This window comes from Dipodomys ordii, unplaced genomic scaffold (assembly GCF_000151885.1).
Source record: "Dipodomys ordii isolate 6190 unplaced genomic scaffold, Dord_2.0 Scaffold24, whole genome shotgun sequence".
NCBI lineage: Eukaryota > Metazoa > Chordata > Mammalia > Rodentia > Heteromyidae > Dipodomys > Dipodomys ordii.
This window is the reverse complement of record NW_012267240.1, coordinates 11,365,852-11,382,337: the sequence shown is the minus strand read 5'-3', so window position 1 is coordinate 11,382,337 and position 16,486 is coordinate 11,365,852. Positions and strand designations below refer to the sequence as shown.

The 16,486-nt window shown below is 37.7% G+C and overlaps 2 protein-coding genes across 2 annotated transcripts in view; both read right to left on the bottom strand.

Annotated features, from left to right (window-relative positions):
* The window catches only part of Nebl (nebulette), a 319,353-nt gene that overhangs the window by 271,562 nt on the left and 31,305 nt on the right, over nt 1–16,486 (bottom strand). The gene's annotated exons all lie outside the window — the stretch shown is intronic.
* Nucleotides 2,706–9,928, bottom strand: LOC105984380 (chromosome unknown open reading frame, human C10orf113). Its single transcript, XM_013014560.1, is given in 3 exon segments — nt 2,706–3,008; nt 3,010–3,039; nt 9,857–9,928. Coding segments are annotated over 3 exon segments (405 nt in total).

Sequence of the window (16,486 nt, the reverse complement as noted above, 5' to 3'; positions counted from 1 at the left end):
GCACAGGCTTTGCACACTTGGGCTCACTGGGTTAAAAATATCTTCTACACCTTTGATATACTCACAAACCATATTTGGGCAGCCATGGCAACTGAGAAGCATAAAGAAATGTGGCTATGTAGAAGTAGTCAAAATAGTTGAATCTGCCTGATTATACCAATGGTGCTAAAATAGAAATCAAAAGGAGAATTAATCTGGTTAAGCGAAACAGTGTCCTAAATTTTGAGATAACAAGGAAATGCTCCATATCCGAGCATGAAATCCCAAATAGTTAATATAGTTGAGTCATCAGTAAAAATTGCAGCTTAAGCTATCACAAATTAACTTCCTAAGGGAACGAGAAATAAGAGAAAACAACATAGTGAAGACATTCATCCACACTCCCCTCAAGTATTTCTTCCATGTACTATTGTCTTTATTTTCTAATTTTTCTCAGTGAACACTCATATATTCATAGTGAGTTCCATAAGACCAAAAGTCAAAATTCACATCTCCTGGGCTGGGGAAGTAGCTCAGTGGTAGAGAGCTTGTCTTGCATGCCTGAGGCCCTGGGTCAATTCCTCAGCACCACATAAGCAAAACGAAAAAAAGCCGGAAGTGGCGCTGTGGCTCAAGTGGTAGAGGCTAGCCTTGAGCTGAAGAGCTGAGGGACAGCGCCCAGGCCCAGAGTTCAGGCCCACAAAAAAAAAATGAAAATTCACATCTCCTCCTTGAAGTTAGGAGGGTCATAGAAGATACTCAGTAAAAGTATTTTGGCTGGTTCTAGTAACCAAAAAGAACATATTTGTAAATACAAGTGCTTGTCATTTCATAATTTTATTTCAATCTTGGAAAACAGTCCAAACTATTTAATCAACAAGCAATAACATGGTTTGAAAATGCCATTTTACTCACCTTCCTTTTCTCACCTCTCCTTCTCCCTCACTCCTTTCACAAATTGTCCAAGTTCTTCCTTCTCTTTCACAATGGCATCTTCAACTCATGTAGTCTATGAATTATGCTGAATATATATGTATGTGTGTATGTATGTATATCTATGTATGTATATACATTTTTGTGTATGTACATAACATATACAGTATGTATTTATACATACACATATATAATAATCCCCAACATATATATATTTACATATGTCTGTCTATCCAGCAAGCTTATTATGTAAATCTCCAACCAACTAAACATTTAGGTTTAAGTTTACTTATGTTATTCTATAAATATTCCATGTGTGGTTCTTTTTGTTTTTCTCTCCAGTAAGCTATTTGAGGGAACAGACCCATCTGTGATATGAGTGTATATGTGTGTATATGTGTGTGTTCACAGTACTATCTGATGCAATTTTAAGCATATAGAAAGCAGACAGTACTTGCAAGTGACTGAAATACTTCTTGATATTTATAAAGTTTTACGCAGTAACTTATATGCTTTGACCACTTGATAAGTGTTTTTACATCACAATAGTAAACCGAAACAAGTTCATCCTAACCATAAGCAAATCCTTCAGGGAAGGCCTCTATTTGGAGGCAAAAGCTTTTAACATACTGATATAACTGTTGTAAATATTGTATTGCTGTCATTTGTAAGTTTAAAATAATATCATCAATGAAGATTAGCAAAATGATCAATGAGTTATGAGTTATTAATGTAGGAAGAAAAAAGAAGTCCAATATCTGAGACATTGAAGCCAATAATATCTTGTCCCCCTCAAAGCTAACAATTTCTTTGATCTATAATAATCAGACCTAGGTCATACAGAATGGAAGTTTCTACCTGAGGAGTCAAAAGACCCAAAAGGCCATGAAATCATACCAGGTTCATTAAGATTGACAGTGGATCAATTAAAAGTCCAACCACCGCCAGAGAAAACTGTCAAGAAGATAGGGTGGAAAGAGTTTGTAAAATAACAATAACAATTATCACAAGCAGGCCAAAATTAAATATACAAATCAACAGAGCTGTCTCCCATAAAGAACAAGTATGGAAGGATGGTGGGACATGGCAGAAGATAGGCCAAAAAGAAAATGGACCACACAGATCACTATAAAGAACAGCTGAGTATTAATGAGTGAAAGATGGATTCATTCAACATCAATCAAGTTGACAAGAACCCCAAGGGTTTCCAGAAACACACTGTATGCAGGCACACATGGGCACACATTCACACACATTACATGCATACATGATCTTGTACTCACATATGCTCACATATGACTATGGGCTCACAGACAAACACAGAGTCAAGTTGAAGCCATAACTCGCTGAACACTACCCTCTTCCATGGTCAGATTTCTATTAAAATGGTGTTCTGTATGTTAAGCAGTCTTATAAACAACTATTTAAAACACAGAAGACAGGATAGGAAGGAAGAAGAGGTTAATGAAAGGTGTGCCTACAGATCTGAGCTATTCATTGCAGATCATGCAGCATGATCTTGCCTTTTTCCTGAAAATTAAAACCCCAACACAGTTGGCTAAACAGGTGTCTGCAGAAAAATTAAGGTAGATCTGCTAAATGCACGTGCATTGAGAGGGAATATAAGGTTTTTGCTTCCTCGGCATCAAAAAAAAGTTCGCTGGATTTGTGCCAAAACTGGAAACAAAAGTGTGCTCTTTTCTTCCTGCACCCTCCAGAGTTGCCTTTGAAGTTACATATGCTTCACAGGGCACAGACAGAAACAAAACTCACGATCTTTTAAAATTTTTATTTTATAGGGTTTGGTATGAGACAGTGTCCTTCAAACATTCATTTTTTAAAAAAAAAAAAGTCATTTCCAGCCCCTTCTGAGATATGCTGAACTACTCCTTCATGCCCTGGAATTTAAATCCATGTTTCCCTCTGGTTATACCTTCTGGTCCCAGAGACTGCCTCCAGGACTTGGCCCAGTCTCCTGGATCAGGCTTAAGCACTGCCTTAATGGATGGGCTCCAGCTCCCAGCACACAGGGTCTAAGATTGACTTTGCAGCCACCTGGCAAGCCCTGGCCAGCATTGAAGCCTTCTGGTTTCCCCTGACCAACTCCCTGGGATACTTCAGACCCTTCTTTGCTCACCATTCTTCCTTAGCAGCCTGAGGATGAAATGCAGCTGTCCATTCTTCCAGCTTTGTAACCCACACAGAAGGAAGAAAGGTACTGCATTTGGGTTAGTAATAATGTAGCTATCTAGTTTCAAAACAAGGAATCCCTTGGTAAGCCTCCTATAGCCTGAAGCATATAAATATGCATATTGTTGTTTGTTTCATTTTCTGCTGAGATACTGAGCTCAGAAAGTGGAACTATCCTAAAAACCTGTCACATAACTAGGCATTAAAAGATCAGCGAGACTCAAAAACATTTCATGTTGGGCCCTGGTGACTCATATCTGTAATCCAAGTTATTCAGAAGGGTGAGATCTGAAGATAAAGGTTCAAAGTCAGCCTGGGCAGGAAATTCCATGAGACCCTTATCTCCAATAAACTACAAAAAAAAAAGAAAGCTAGGAGTGGAGCTATGGCTCAAGTGGTAAAGCACTAGCCTTGAACACAAAAGCTCAGGGACAGTGCCCAGGACCTGAGTTCAAGCCCCAGAACAATTTTTTTCATATTTTTATATGTTTTAATGTAAAAATGCTGTACAGAGGGGTCACAGTTACATGAGCAAGGTAATGAGTACATTTCCTATTGAGCATTGTTACCTCCTCCTTTGTTTTCCCCTACCATCCCTTCCCTCCCTACCTCCCCAACTCCTCCCCCACACAAGTTGTAAAGTTCATTTTCAACATAGTGTCTTGTACCTCTCATTATTACTTTTTTTCATATTTTTAAGTGCATTACTTCACCCACTATGAATTCTAAAGAGAAAAAATTGAAAGTAGTAGATCTTCAACAAGAGAGGTTTAATTGTAGAATATATTATAATATGAGATCTTTTTCCAAACGTAATCCTAGCTACTGAGGAGGCTGAGATTTGAGGATTGTGGTTCAAAGCCAGCCCAGGCAGAAAAATCCATGAGACTTTTATCTCTACTTAATCACCAAAAAGCCAGAAGTAGATTGGTGCCTCAAGTGGCAGAGTGCTAGCTTTGAGCATTTTAAAAAAGCCTAAGGATAATGTCTAAGCTCTGAGTTTAAGCCAAGGGACTGACAAGAAGAAAAAATAAATCTTAAATAGATAATAGTTTGTTCAAAGTAGCAATAATGCTTCAGTTATGTTTTTTCATGTGTAAAAGTTGTAACTATACATGGATGTGTGTGACTAGCACAAGAAGCAAGAGAGAGAAAGTAGAATTATTTTGTTATTTTAATGCCCTGACAATATTCATGAAGGGGTCCAGTGTTATTTAACAATGGATTTATTATAAATGTATACTGCAGATACTAGAGCAACCACTAAAAATCTGTATCTCATATTTAAAAGATATAATTGATATGCTAACTAAAGAAAGAAAACAGGAGCACAGAAAATGCTCAGAACCACAAAGGCACAAAAAAGTGAAAGTAAAATCAGAACAAAAGAACAAAAATAATAAGTGGAAAATAGTAATAAAAATGGTGGACATTGATCCAATCACATCATTAATGATTTTGAACATATATGTTCTAAATGGGACAAGTAAAAGGTTATCAGAGTGAATACATACATATATACATATAAATGAGTTATATGTTATCTACAAGCAATCTAATCTAAATATAAATATATGTTTAATTTAAAAAGAGAGAAAAGCATGTCATGTTAATACAAAATTTATAAAAATATATAAGTAACTGTAATCATTTCAGAACAGATCTGAAAGAAAGGAAAGCTTTCAGGTATAAAGAGAACAATTAACTAATAATGAAGGGGTCAATTCTCCAAGATGTAAAAGTCCTTAAAGTATCTGCATTTAAAAGCAAAAACTGGCCAGGTGTTGGTGGCTCACACCTGTAATCCTAGCTACTCAGGAGGCTGAGATCTGAGGTTCAAAGCAGGAAACTCTATGAGACTCCTATCTCCAATAAACCACTCAGAAAACCAGAAGTGGTGCTGTGGCTCAAATGGTAGAGCACTCACCTTGAGTTAAAGAGCTGAAGGATAGCACCTAGGCCCAGAGTTCAAGCCCCACAACTGACCCAAAAAAAGCAAAAACTGTTAGAACTGCAAGAAGAAATAGATGAAGCCACTGTTAAAGTTGGAGACTTCAATACCCTGTTAGAAATAGAGAGACAGAGTAGTTGAACTCAGCAACACAAGCAATCAGTTAGATATAATTGACATCTCTAGACTATTTCATTCAGTAACTGTAAATACACATTTTTTTCCTAGCTGACCTGAAACATTTACCAAGATAGATCATGTTGATTACACCTTAACACAGCTAAAAGAATAGGAATCATAGACTGTCTCTCTCCTACTACAACGGAATTAGACTAGAAATCCATAACAGAAATAACATGAAAAAAATCCCCAAATATGTTCATAGTAAACAACATATTTCTAAATAATACATATTTCTAAATAAACAACATATTTCTAAATAAAGAGTATATCTCAAGAAAAACTCTAAGACATCTTGAACTAAAAATGAAAACATAATTTATCAAAAGTTGTGGAGTCAGGCACTGGTGGATCACATCTGTAATCTTAGCTACTCAAGAGGCTGAGATCTGAGGAGTGAGGTTCAAAGCCAGCCCAAGCAGGAAAGTCCATGAGACTCTTATCTCTAATAAACTACTCAGAAAAAGCTGCAAGTAGTACTGTGGCTCAAGGGGTAGAGCACTAGCCTTGAGCATGAAGAGGCTCAGGAACAGTATCCAGGACCTGAGTTCAAGTCCTAGGGCTAAAAAAGAAAAGGTATCAAATGCAACAAGAACAGTGCCTAGAGAAAAAATTATAGCATTGAATGAATCTAGTAAAAAAGAAAGGACATGTAAAATATATTAACTTTTTTCCTTAGAGAACTAGTAGATGGGCCAACTAAATCAAAGTAGGAAGAAGAAAAGCAGTAATCGAAATTAGAACCACAGTCAGTGAAATTACAAACAGGAAATCAAATGAGAAAAAGCAATAAAACCAAAAACTGGCTCCTTAAAGAAAAGTTCAGAACAACCAATAATTCTCCAACCAGACTCACTAGGAAAATGAAAGATGATACAAATTACACACTAGAAATGAAAGAGAGGTCATCACTACATGTACCACAGACACTGGAAGTATAAGAAAAGAATACTATGAACAATTCCATGCCTGCAGATGTAATAATAGGTGAAGTGAACTAATGCCTTCAGAGATTCAGTGTGTCAAAACTGTCAGAGGAAAACATTAGATGAAGGGTTAAAATCTGCCATTCTGTCATATTGACTGCTTCAGTTAAAGACACTTGAAAATTAGCAGGTATGTGTTGTTACCGCCCTGTTTTATAAAAGCAGAAGCTAACATTCTCATATAAAAAGTGTTTCCTATACCTGAAAGATATAACAATCCAACCTTTGAGAACATGAAGTCAAAACTAAAAAAAAAAATTCTCTACAGACTCTGTTAAACTAAGCCATTTTCTGAACGTTCCTCACATACATGATTTAGTTGCTGCTTCACACCTATTCTTTATTCAATCCAGTGTCTCAGCAGTTTACTCTAGCCCTTCCTTGCATCTTCAATTGCTTATGCTTCACCCCCTGCCATGTAAAACTGTTAGTCTTATCTGATGTTGATTTAATTCTTAGCTCTGGCCTGGATCTAAGACAAGAGGTGGGCTTTTTTCATAGGCAATATAAATACAGCTATGTCTATAAAAGAAATTGAGTCCATCGTTAATAATCTTCCAAAACAGAAAACACAAAGCTTGAATGTGTTCACTGGCAAATCCTATCACATGTCTAAGAAATAATAACAATTCTCTCCCATCTCCTTCAGAAGACAAAAGCTGAAGAAATGTTTCATAACTCATCTTATAAGCCCAACATTCTGCTACAACCAAAACCCATATAGAAACAATGACAGCATCTACCCTCCACAATCAGGTCTCTGTAGGCTTCTACTTTGCTCATGGTGAGTCTCTATCTGTAAAAATAAATAAACACACAGATATGACAAAACCAAAGAACAACTCAGCCAGAGGAAAACACAGTACAGCACGAAATAATAAAGAAGTGTGGAGAGACAACATGACCAAAGGCTATTATTTTGTAATATGTGTGAAGTCTCTGGAGGGTATGACAGATCATGTCACAGAATGCTGACTTTTAGATTAAAACAGAGGCACTGTCTTCTTTCCTCCGTCTCCCTTCCCCCAGCTCAACTACTCATTTCTTTGGGCTACAAAGTTGGAGAGAGGAAGTGAGAACTCACCCTTGGTAACTGGCCTCAAAATGAAGTTGGTTAAAATTTCCTGCTATTGTGTTTTTTGGAATGGTCAATTGTGACTCTATTTCCTGCTTTTCCAGAAGGGCCAATGAGGCTTCTTTAAAAAAAAAATTCAGTATGGCTCTATTTATGTTGTGTTACAATACATTTTAGTATATTCTCAAAAGAATGGAACTCTAATCACTACACAACTCCCGAACATTTTCATTACCTCAACCAGAACTCCAGTACCTATTGGCAGTTCCTTTCCATTTTTCCCTTCCCCAACTTCTGGCAGCCACCAATTACTTTCTGTCTAGTCTATGAGTCTATCTAATGACTAATGGTATTAGACATTGCATATCAATGGAATCCCAGGATCTGGTTTATTTTGCCACTATGTAATAGCATGTATCAGCACTTCCTTCCTTTTATAGAGGAAATAATGTTCCATCATTTAAATGACCACACCTGCTCATCTATTCATCCATCAGCGGACATTTTAATTACTTTCATTTTGCAGCTATCAAGCACAATTTGCTGCTATGAAAATTCATATACAAGTTTCTGTACAGACCTATACTTTCAATCTCTTTGAAAATATAGTGATAAATAGAAAGATTTCATAATAATTCTCTTTTTGTTGTTCACTTTTTAAGGAACCACCATACAGTTTTCCAAAGCAAGTATACGATATTCCCATAGCAATAAGGGTTCCAAATTGCCTATATTGTAACCAGAACTTATTAGCTGTATTTCTTCACTGTATCCATCCTAGTAGGTGTGAACTGGTACTCACTATTGTTTTGATTGGCACTTCCCTAGTGATTTGTTCTCACATGCTTACTGGCCATTTTACATGTTTCCAGGGGAACTACCTCTTTTGTTTCTTTTTAATTGAGCTATTTGTCTTTTCATTATTTCCCTGTAACAGTCTTTTATCTGTTTAGGTATATGATTATCAGATATGTGATTCAGAAATCTTTTCTTGGCATTTTGTGAGAAGCCTTTTCACTTTCTTGAGAACATCCTTTGATGGACAGATGTTTCTAAATTTTGATGAAGTCTATCCCCCCCCCCCCGCACATATTTGGGCTCCTATATAACCACTACCTAATCCAAGGTTGCAAGATTTATGTCTTTTTTTCTTCCGTTTTCTATACTTTCTGTTTTCACATATTTAAGTCTCTAATTCATTTTGAGCTAATTTTTTATTTGGTGTGAGGTAGAGATCTGACTTCATTCCTTTGCTAGCTTTCTTTTTGTGATACTTTGATTTTATGAATCTGCAGCCCTTGGACCTCAATTGAAGCCATAGTTTCAAGGTAAGAAAAGCAGGTGCTGTATTTAACAAAATCAGGTTACTGGCTAAATCATGGAAGGAAGAATGTCCCATCTTAGGAGGCTAGGCTCTGTGGAAGGTTGCTTCTCTAGGGCTTCTCCCATCCAATGAGGGCAAGTCCACAGGGCAGTAGAGAAGAACATGCCTCCTAAGCCAGATTCCATCTTCCTTCTCCTATCCTCGTTACATAACCTGGAGTCAAGGTATTCTCGTCTCTGTGCATCACATACTTCTCATTGTAAAATGAGAGAAGAAATAGATGGTCTTCATACACATTCAAGGATTATATGAGGCAAAGAATACTACCTAGCACACTATGCACACCTGGTTGATATTAGATGTTATTATATGTAAAGGTCCCATCATATGAATATTAAAGGAACAGTTTCCAAAGAAACCTATGTCTCAGAATAATAGCGGTGTAGAGTTTGGATGGGTACTATGGTTACTCTGAGAGCATCTCTGATTCTTCAACTCCAAGGCCTTACGACTGGGACTACTTGATACTCTTAATCACCTTTGCCCTGTATTCCAGTCACTGTATGTTTCTCTTTTTTCCTCACATATCCGAATGATATTATCTTCATAATAAAACAAAAGATGATGCTTAATAGGAAATCACTTGGCTCTCTCTCCTCCCAGTTCAATTAGATCAGTAGTTGGGTTCAACAGTATAATCTTTGCAAGAGTTTTAGCCTTTTAGTTCAGAAAATCAGCTTCACATAACACCATTTTCCCTGGGCCTACAGGGAATCCTTGCCCTTGTTGCCCTGTGTCACTTTATGGAATCAAGCGCTTGCCACATTTCTTACAGAAAGCCCAGCTGGTTTTAGGAACCGTCACCCTTTGGGGCTAGCATCACTGGCAGGAAGAAGAGCGCATTTTCTAGCTTTTTAAATACATCTATTTGAGACAAACCCAGATGTCAAGTTTTCCATGACACAAAATTTAGACTGAAGCTTAAGCAAATAAATCCTCTCTCACATCTTCCTCTGTAGTGTTTTTTGCTTCCAGGTCATTTAGCAGCAGTGTGAGAAATACTTTGTCACACTATAAGGGAAAGGCCAGGATTTCTTCTCTCCTTCTCATCCTTCCTTCCAGAATCTCCTACCCATGTTTCCAAAATCTTAGGCTAAGAAAACATCCTTCTACCTATATAAATACACAACATTAAAAAAGAAAGAAAAAGCTAATGTCCCTTCCAAGAACTATCTTACATCAGTGATCCTTAATGATTCAGGTTTGGCCTTGTCTCCATTGAGAAGCTTCTGGATCATTTTCCCTCCCATCCTCACAACCATATCATTAGCTAGTGTGTTTTTAACAACTGCAAATAACTTTTAATATTAATATATGCAAACTAAAATTAGATAGAGAAACCTTCTGGAATCCAATCACATGCAGGGTGATTGCTGAGTTCTGACAAATGTCAGCATTTGCTCATCCACAAGAACTTGTTCTCTTCTTTACCTGAAAGTTATAAGTGTTTATTCTACAATGTCATATGGCTTAAAATCACTTTCAGAATTCCTCTTAAAACCTCCCGTCAGAGCCAGGTGCTGGTGGCCCATGCCTGTAATCCTGAGTAGTGCAGTTCAAAACCAGCCCCAGCAGGAAAGTCCATGAGACTCTTTTCTCCAACCAACTGCCAATAAAAGCCAGAAGGGGAACTGTAGCTCAAGTGGTAGAGTACAAAAGAAGTGGTAGAGAGGTAGAGAGCAAAAGAAGTTCTGGTACAATGCCCAGGCCCTGAGTTCAAGTCCCAGGACTAACACACACACACACACACACACACACACACACACACACACACACCCCTGTCAAGGCTAGAGATGTAGCTCAGTGTTAGAGCATATTCCTATAATGTAAAGCATATTCCTATAATGTAAATGCACCACCAAACAAAAGTCCTTCTAAATATTTTAGACTATTTCAAAAACCAAAAACAGAATGATTCAGCTTATCTAGTATACCCTCCATTGAAGGCTATACTTGTCCAGGACACTTACTCATTTTCTCCTCGGATACCTCCTGTGAGTCACTCCAGTTCAAACAGAGCTTTGTCTCTAACAGGTCCTCTTTCATCCCAAAGCCTGAGCTAAGAGCTAAACTGGCTGAACTCTACCCTTGGGACCTCACTTAAGAAAACACATTCTCCTTTTCCAAACTGAGTCCAGCTAGAATATAATAGAGTTCTCTCTAAGCTAAGAAAACAGGAAAACCATGGAGTAAGGTAAGGCCTCCCAGAATCCTTTTCTCTGGTATTTCCCCATCTTTGTCCTCCCAAGGAACTGTTTTAAGATTTAACTTCTCCAATTTAAAACACACACACACACACACACACACACACACACACATTGAGAACCATTCTGGGCATACATAATTCCACAAAAATGAGGCACAGGGGAATTATTTCTCAGGCTGGTGAGGTTACCTGCCATTCAGCCTCCCATAGCTACAGAAAATGAGCCAAAGAAGCTAGACCACAAAGGAAAAAAGGAACCACTCCCACAGGCAAATCAAACACACACACAGAGCTCTTCCATTGGATGGAGACATCATGGCCCAGCCAGGAGCTATTGACCAGGGTTAGTGATGTGTAGACACACAGCAGTGGCTATGCGGGGAGAGTTATGGCTACTAGATTTGCCTGAGATTGGCTTTTTCTTTTTCCAATATAGCCAATCAAATTTATTTTTTCACTGTGACTTTTGTTTTGTGTGTGTTTTGGTTTTCGGTTTTGGTTTTGGGGTTTCTCTTTCTACCTCTAGCTCTGTGGCTGGCCTGTTCTTCCTCTGTCATTCCTACAAAATGAGCCAGGAGAAGAGAAGAGGCCAGAAACAAACAAAGAGTAGGACAGCCTGTCCCTGAGACAGAACTTTCTAAGTCTTAAACAGCTTCCATTGGTTAGATTCAACACACTTTTCAAAGATAGAAAACCTTTCTTTTACCAAGCCTAGAAGGATCAGCGATGAAGTCTATACCTCAAAGAGGCTTCTAGATCATATTCTGGGTTGAATGGTAGCCTTGTGTAATAGCCCAATGGAGGAAGTTCCTAGCCAAAGTGTCCAAAAGTTTGGTACTCAGACTATTTATACCATAATCTCCTACTGGAACACATAAAAACCCAGGTTTTTAAGGCCACACCACTCCTACTGGATCTGGTAGCAGAATTCATAAATCTCCATTGTTTAAGGAAGGAAAAATTATGCCTGATGCATTTTGAAATCCAAGGATTGCTGAGTATTTTCTATTCAAAACTCTCTTTCTCCCCACATTAAGGGCTGATGGAAGATTCTGGTAACAGCAGCTCTCAGGGTCAGCAAAAGGAAAGAGAGGGAGAGACCTGTTTCCACTTCTTTTTCCATTTCCTCTCTCTCCTCCCTCAAGAATTTGTTGCCCTGTGACTAGAGGACACTCACCAAGACCTACCCCATTTTGAAGGGTCTCTCTGTTCCAAACTCAGCTGCAGTTTCTTCTCACTAACCATCAAGTCACACGTAGTATATTATCAATTGCTGTTAGGAAAGGAATAACATCTAGGGCAAAAGGACTGATACAACTTCTTACTCTTTTGGGGAAAGAGAGGGTCTACTTCTATACCCTGGCTTATTTACGCCATGGATTAAAGGGCATTGTGAGGAAATCCCTTAATAGTTGAAAGATTTTTCCTTAAATCAGTTCTTCCTTTTTTCCTTCCATCCTTTGCACCCATTCATTCTTTAATTTTGTTTCTTTATTTTTGCTCATAGGAGAGTTTGAATTCAAGATCTCACATATATTTAGGCAGACACTATACCACTTTAGTCTACTTTCTGTTGATTTCCACTATGGATACAATTTTTGTTTTTAATTCGGCATGGAAACATCCCACCAGTGATTACTCATTTCCTATTTGCCTGCCTGGACATAAGTATGCTCTTTGGTCTTAGGAAAATATAGGTCTATGTCCTGGCCTAACATGTGCTGGTCACGTGACTCTTGGCAATGTACTTGTAAAATTGAAGATAACTCATGAAGAGTGAGGATTAAAAGAAACAATTTTTTTCAAAATGTCTGTCATCAGGTATTTCATAAGTATTATTAACATTATAAGAATACATAATGACTATAACAAATACTTACCTGGACAACTTTTCCATATTCCATTATACAAAATTATGTGCTTCATCTTCACGGCTCATTGTTCATTTAGCCTTGGTGTTCATTTACAATTCTGAAAAGTGAGGGAAGAAATTGGCTATGGCTAACCTGGTTTTGCCCTGAGCTTGAGAACATTGGTAGAACCAAGCCAGTTTATTCTTGCTCAGTGTGTAAGAATACCATACTAATGCTGTTAACTTTTCTCATGGTTTTTCAGCCTTTGAAATCAAATCATTGTCAAGATCACCTTGTTGGCCATCTCCTATAAATGAAGCCACCTAAGCAAAACCCTAACATAACTAGACATATAGAGGAGCAGGAAATGGTGGAGGATGGAAATCATAGTTTCTACCAGTCAGTGATCAGCATCTCTTTGTCAGATACCACTCCCAGAGGATAACCACCATTATAATCACAAAGGACAGGTAAGAAGGTGAATCTTCACAAACTAGGAACCAAGGAAATAATGTTGGGACAACTGACAGGCAGTGCCTTCCCAAGTCACCTCAATTGCTGGGAATTCTCAAGATTCAAGAGAGAACGATGAAAGGGGTGATATCAATCAAGATGCATTGTATTCGTAAGTAGATTTGGTGAATGGTAACTCCACTGTACAACTACTTAATAATGTCATAAATTCAAAAGAGGAAGGGAGGGAGGGAGGAAGGGAGAGAGAGACAAAGAGAGAGAGAGATTAAATACCAGTAATGACTCTTCAAGGTAGAGAGAATTCATCTCATTTGCATGCTCAGGAACCAAAAAAAAAAGGTAGCCCAAAAAGAAGAAATTTTTAAAATAAATGGCCAGTAAATTATGCCTCTAATATTTACATGGTAGAAGAAATACATAGAGAATATACGCAATGTACAGCTTAGAAGAACCAAAAGAGGCCCCAGAATTCAACAAGTTGTGGCGAGTAAAGAAAGACAGATCAAGGGTAAGGACAAATGACAAAACCCAACAAGAATAGCAATTGTAACTAAAACTGTTAAAAAGTATTTGAGCACATATGTACTCCTAGGTCTATACTATACAGTTAGCAAGCTGTGTCTCACTTAAGACTCATAGCACCACTGCAAGGGAGATTTTGCCTACATAAGGCTCAGAGATGTTCAGTAACTTGCTAAAAACCTGCAGAACTGCAATTTCAATCTAGGTTCACTGGTTCCACAACATACTTTCAATAACTATACTAAAGAAGAGAACAAGAAGAAGAAGAAAATTAGATTCGCAGGATAGAATATCCACCAATAAGATAGACTGCTATCATTCAAGACATTCTGAGTAAACAAAAACAAAATCAAATCAAAACAATAAATAAATTAATAAATAGTAGTACCATAAATAGTAGTGGTCACAATAAATAGTAGTCACTAGCCGTGACTTCATGATGTTCTTACACATACTCATACCTACTTTCTATCTGTTCTACTGTGATTTACCCTTCAGGTCTGTTTGAAAGCAATTCAACAACAAAATTCAAGAGCAAGCACACTCAGTCATCTCTCGTTACAATAAGAACACAGGGCTCTTAGATGTTCAGTGTGGTGGCTTGCCTGGGAACTTTCATAATCAAGTTACAAAGCCCTAATGGGACTCTGAGTCAAGTTCTAAAGGTGATCATTCAAAGGAACATGAAGAAATTAGAGAAAGATACTTTCAGCAACATGAAACTTGAGTGTTGTGGCCAAAGGTACTGAAAGAAAATGCAAAACCCAATCAGGTAGAATACAATAACAAGATGATGATGCTGCCAAGAGCGAAAGAAATGCAGACTGTAATCAAGCAGTGTAGGAAATGAGTTCAACCTGGATGAAGATACAGATGTACATTTACCCAAATCAGACTAAAGAAGGACATGAACCAATCAACCTAGAAGACCAAGGTTGAAAATCCATTACAGCTGAAGGGTATGGACGGCTATTTGTTGTCATAGCAACTCGGCAGGGCCTAGTCTCCTGTTGTCATAGTAATCAGAAAATGGGTTTATCTACAGTTCAAAAAAAAGCCTGAACAAACATGTTTTGGGAGGTGGGCAAGATTGGTGTGGGGGGGGAGGGGAAGGGCAGCCAGGAATGAAGGGAGGAAAGGCAAGTAAATGCAGTCATTTTATTCAATGTACATCACATTACAAAATGAACTATATAACTTGAGGGCAGAGATGGGAGGGGGAAGAGGTGGTAGAACAAAGGAAGGATGACATTAGCCAAGAAACATTGTACTCATAACCTGACTTACAGAATTGTAACCTCTTCCTGTAATCCTAGCAACTAAGGAGGCTGAGATCTGAGGATCACGGTTCAAAGCCAGCCCGGGCAAGGAAGTCCGTGAGACTTTCCAATAAACCACCAAAAAACTGGAAGTGGTGCTGTGGCTTAAGTGGTAGAGCACTAGCCTTGAGCTGAAGAGCTGAGGGACAGTGCCCAGACCCAGTGTTCAAGCCCCACGACTGACAAAAAAAAAAGAAAAGAATTGTAACCTCACTATGAAACTATTTAATAACAATTTTAGAAAGCAAAATAAAAATAGTGCCTGAACATAATCCAAGTGTAACCCCTAAACTTTGCCAGATAAATAACCATATAGTGACGCAGATTATGGTCCAGTTACCTCAACTACTAGCATAGTAACCTCATCCCACCTCCTACAATAGCTTCGCTTCCTATAGTAAGCACATGTCTTAACAACCATGGAAGGAATAGGAGATGCTATATAATAAATGCTATAATAATATATAAATGCTATAATAAATAACTGCCATAGTATTAATAGCTTGGTGTGAAGTTCAGATGACCTTTGTAAAATAGGTATTGAAGTGGTTAGAAAGTGTGAGTCTAACATCTTTAAGACTGTAATAAAGTATAACTGATTATAGACTCATGCTTTAGGAAAACGTGAAAACATGTTTTCAGAAATATTAGAACGTTTATGAAAACGAGGAATCTGTGAGCTTAATTTTTAGTTTACTTGAATTATTTGCATCCTTGAGAAAGTGTTTGCTAAGATCTTCAGGTTTGCTTTATCAGACATTTGAAGTGATTTAAAAGCAAACTGGAGGGCTGGGAAGTTGGCTCAGTGGTAGAGTGCTTGCCTTGCATGCCTGAGGCCCTGGGTTCGATTCCTCAGCACCACATAAGCAAAAAGAAAAAAGCCAGAAGTGGCACTGTGGCTCAAGTGGTAGAGCGCTAGCCTTGAGCTGAAATGCTGAAGGACAGCGCCCAGGCCCAGAGTTCAGGCCCCACGACCGGACCCAAATAAATAGATAAATAAATAAATAAAAGCAAACTGGATCCATTTATTTATGAGTAAAATGTTCAGTGTTTAAGGGAAATGTACTTGCATTACAACCCACATAGAATTAGTGGAAATTTAGTCTCTCTGACTCGAACTTAATGACCACTTTTTAAGGCAAACACCCAAAACCTATTTGCTCTAATTTATATATAATTTTCCTAGATTTAGGTAGAATAAAAAGACATTTGAGGTAAACAAAGGCATTAGATAAAAATAAATCTAACTTTCAACTTTACAAATCAATTTTAATTAAAGTTAATATCATTTAAAACAAATATCAACTTCAATCCCAGTGAAAGTAATGCTTATCCTGAATCTAACCATGACTAGATACCATATAAATGTAAAATTAAATTATCATTCTACAAAAATATTAATCTGTATTCAAAATCATCAGTCATTAAAAAAAG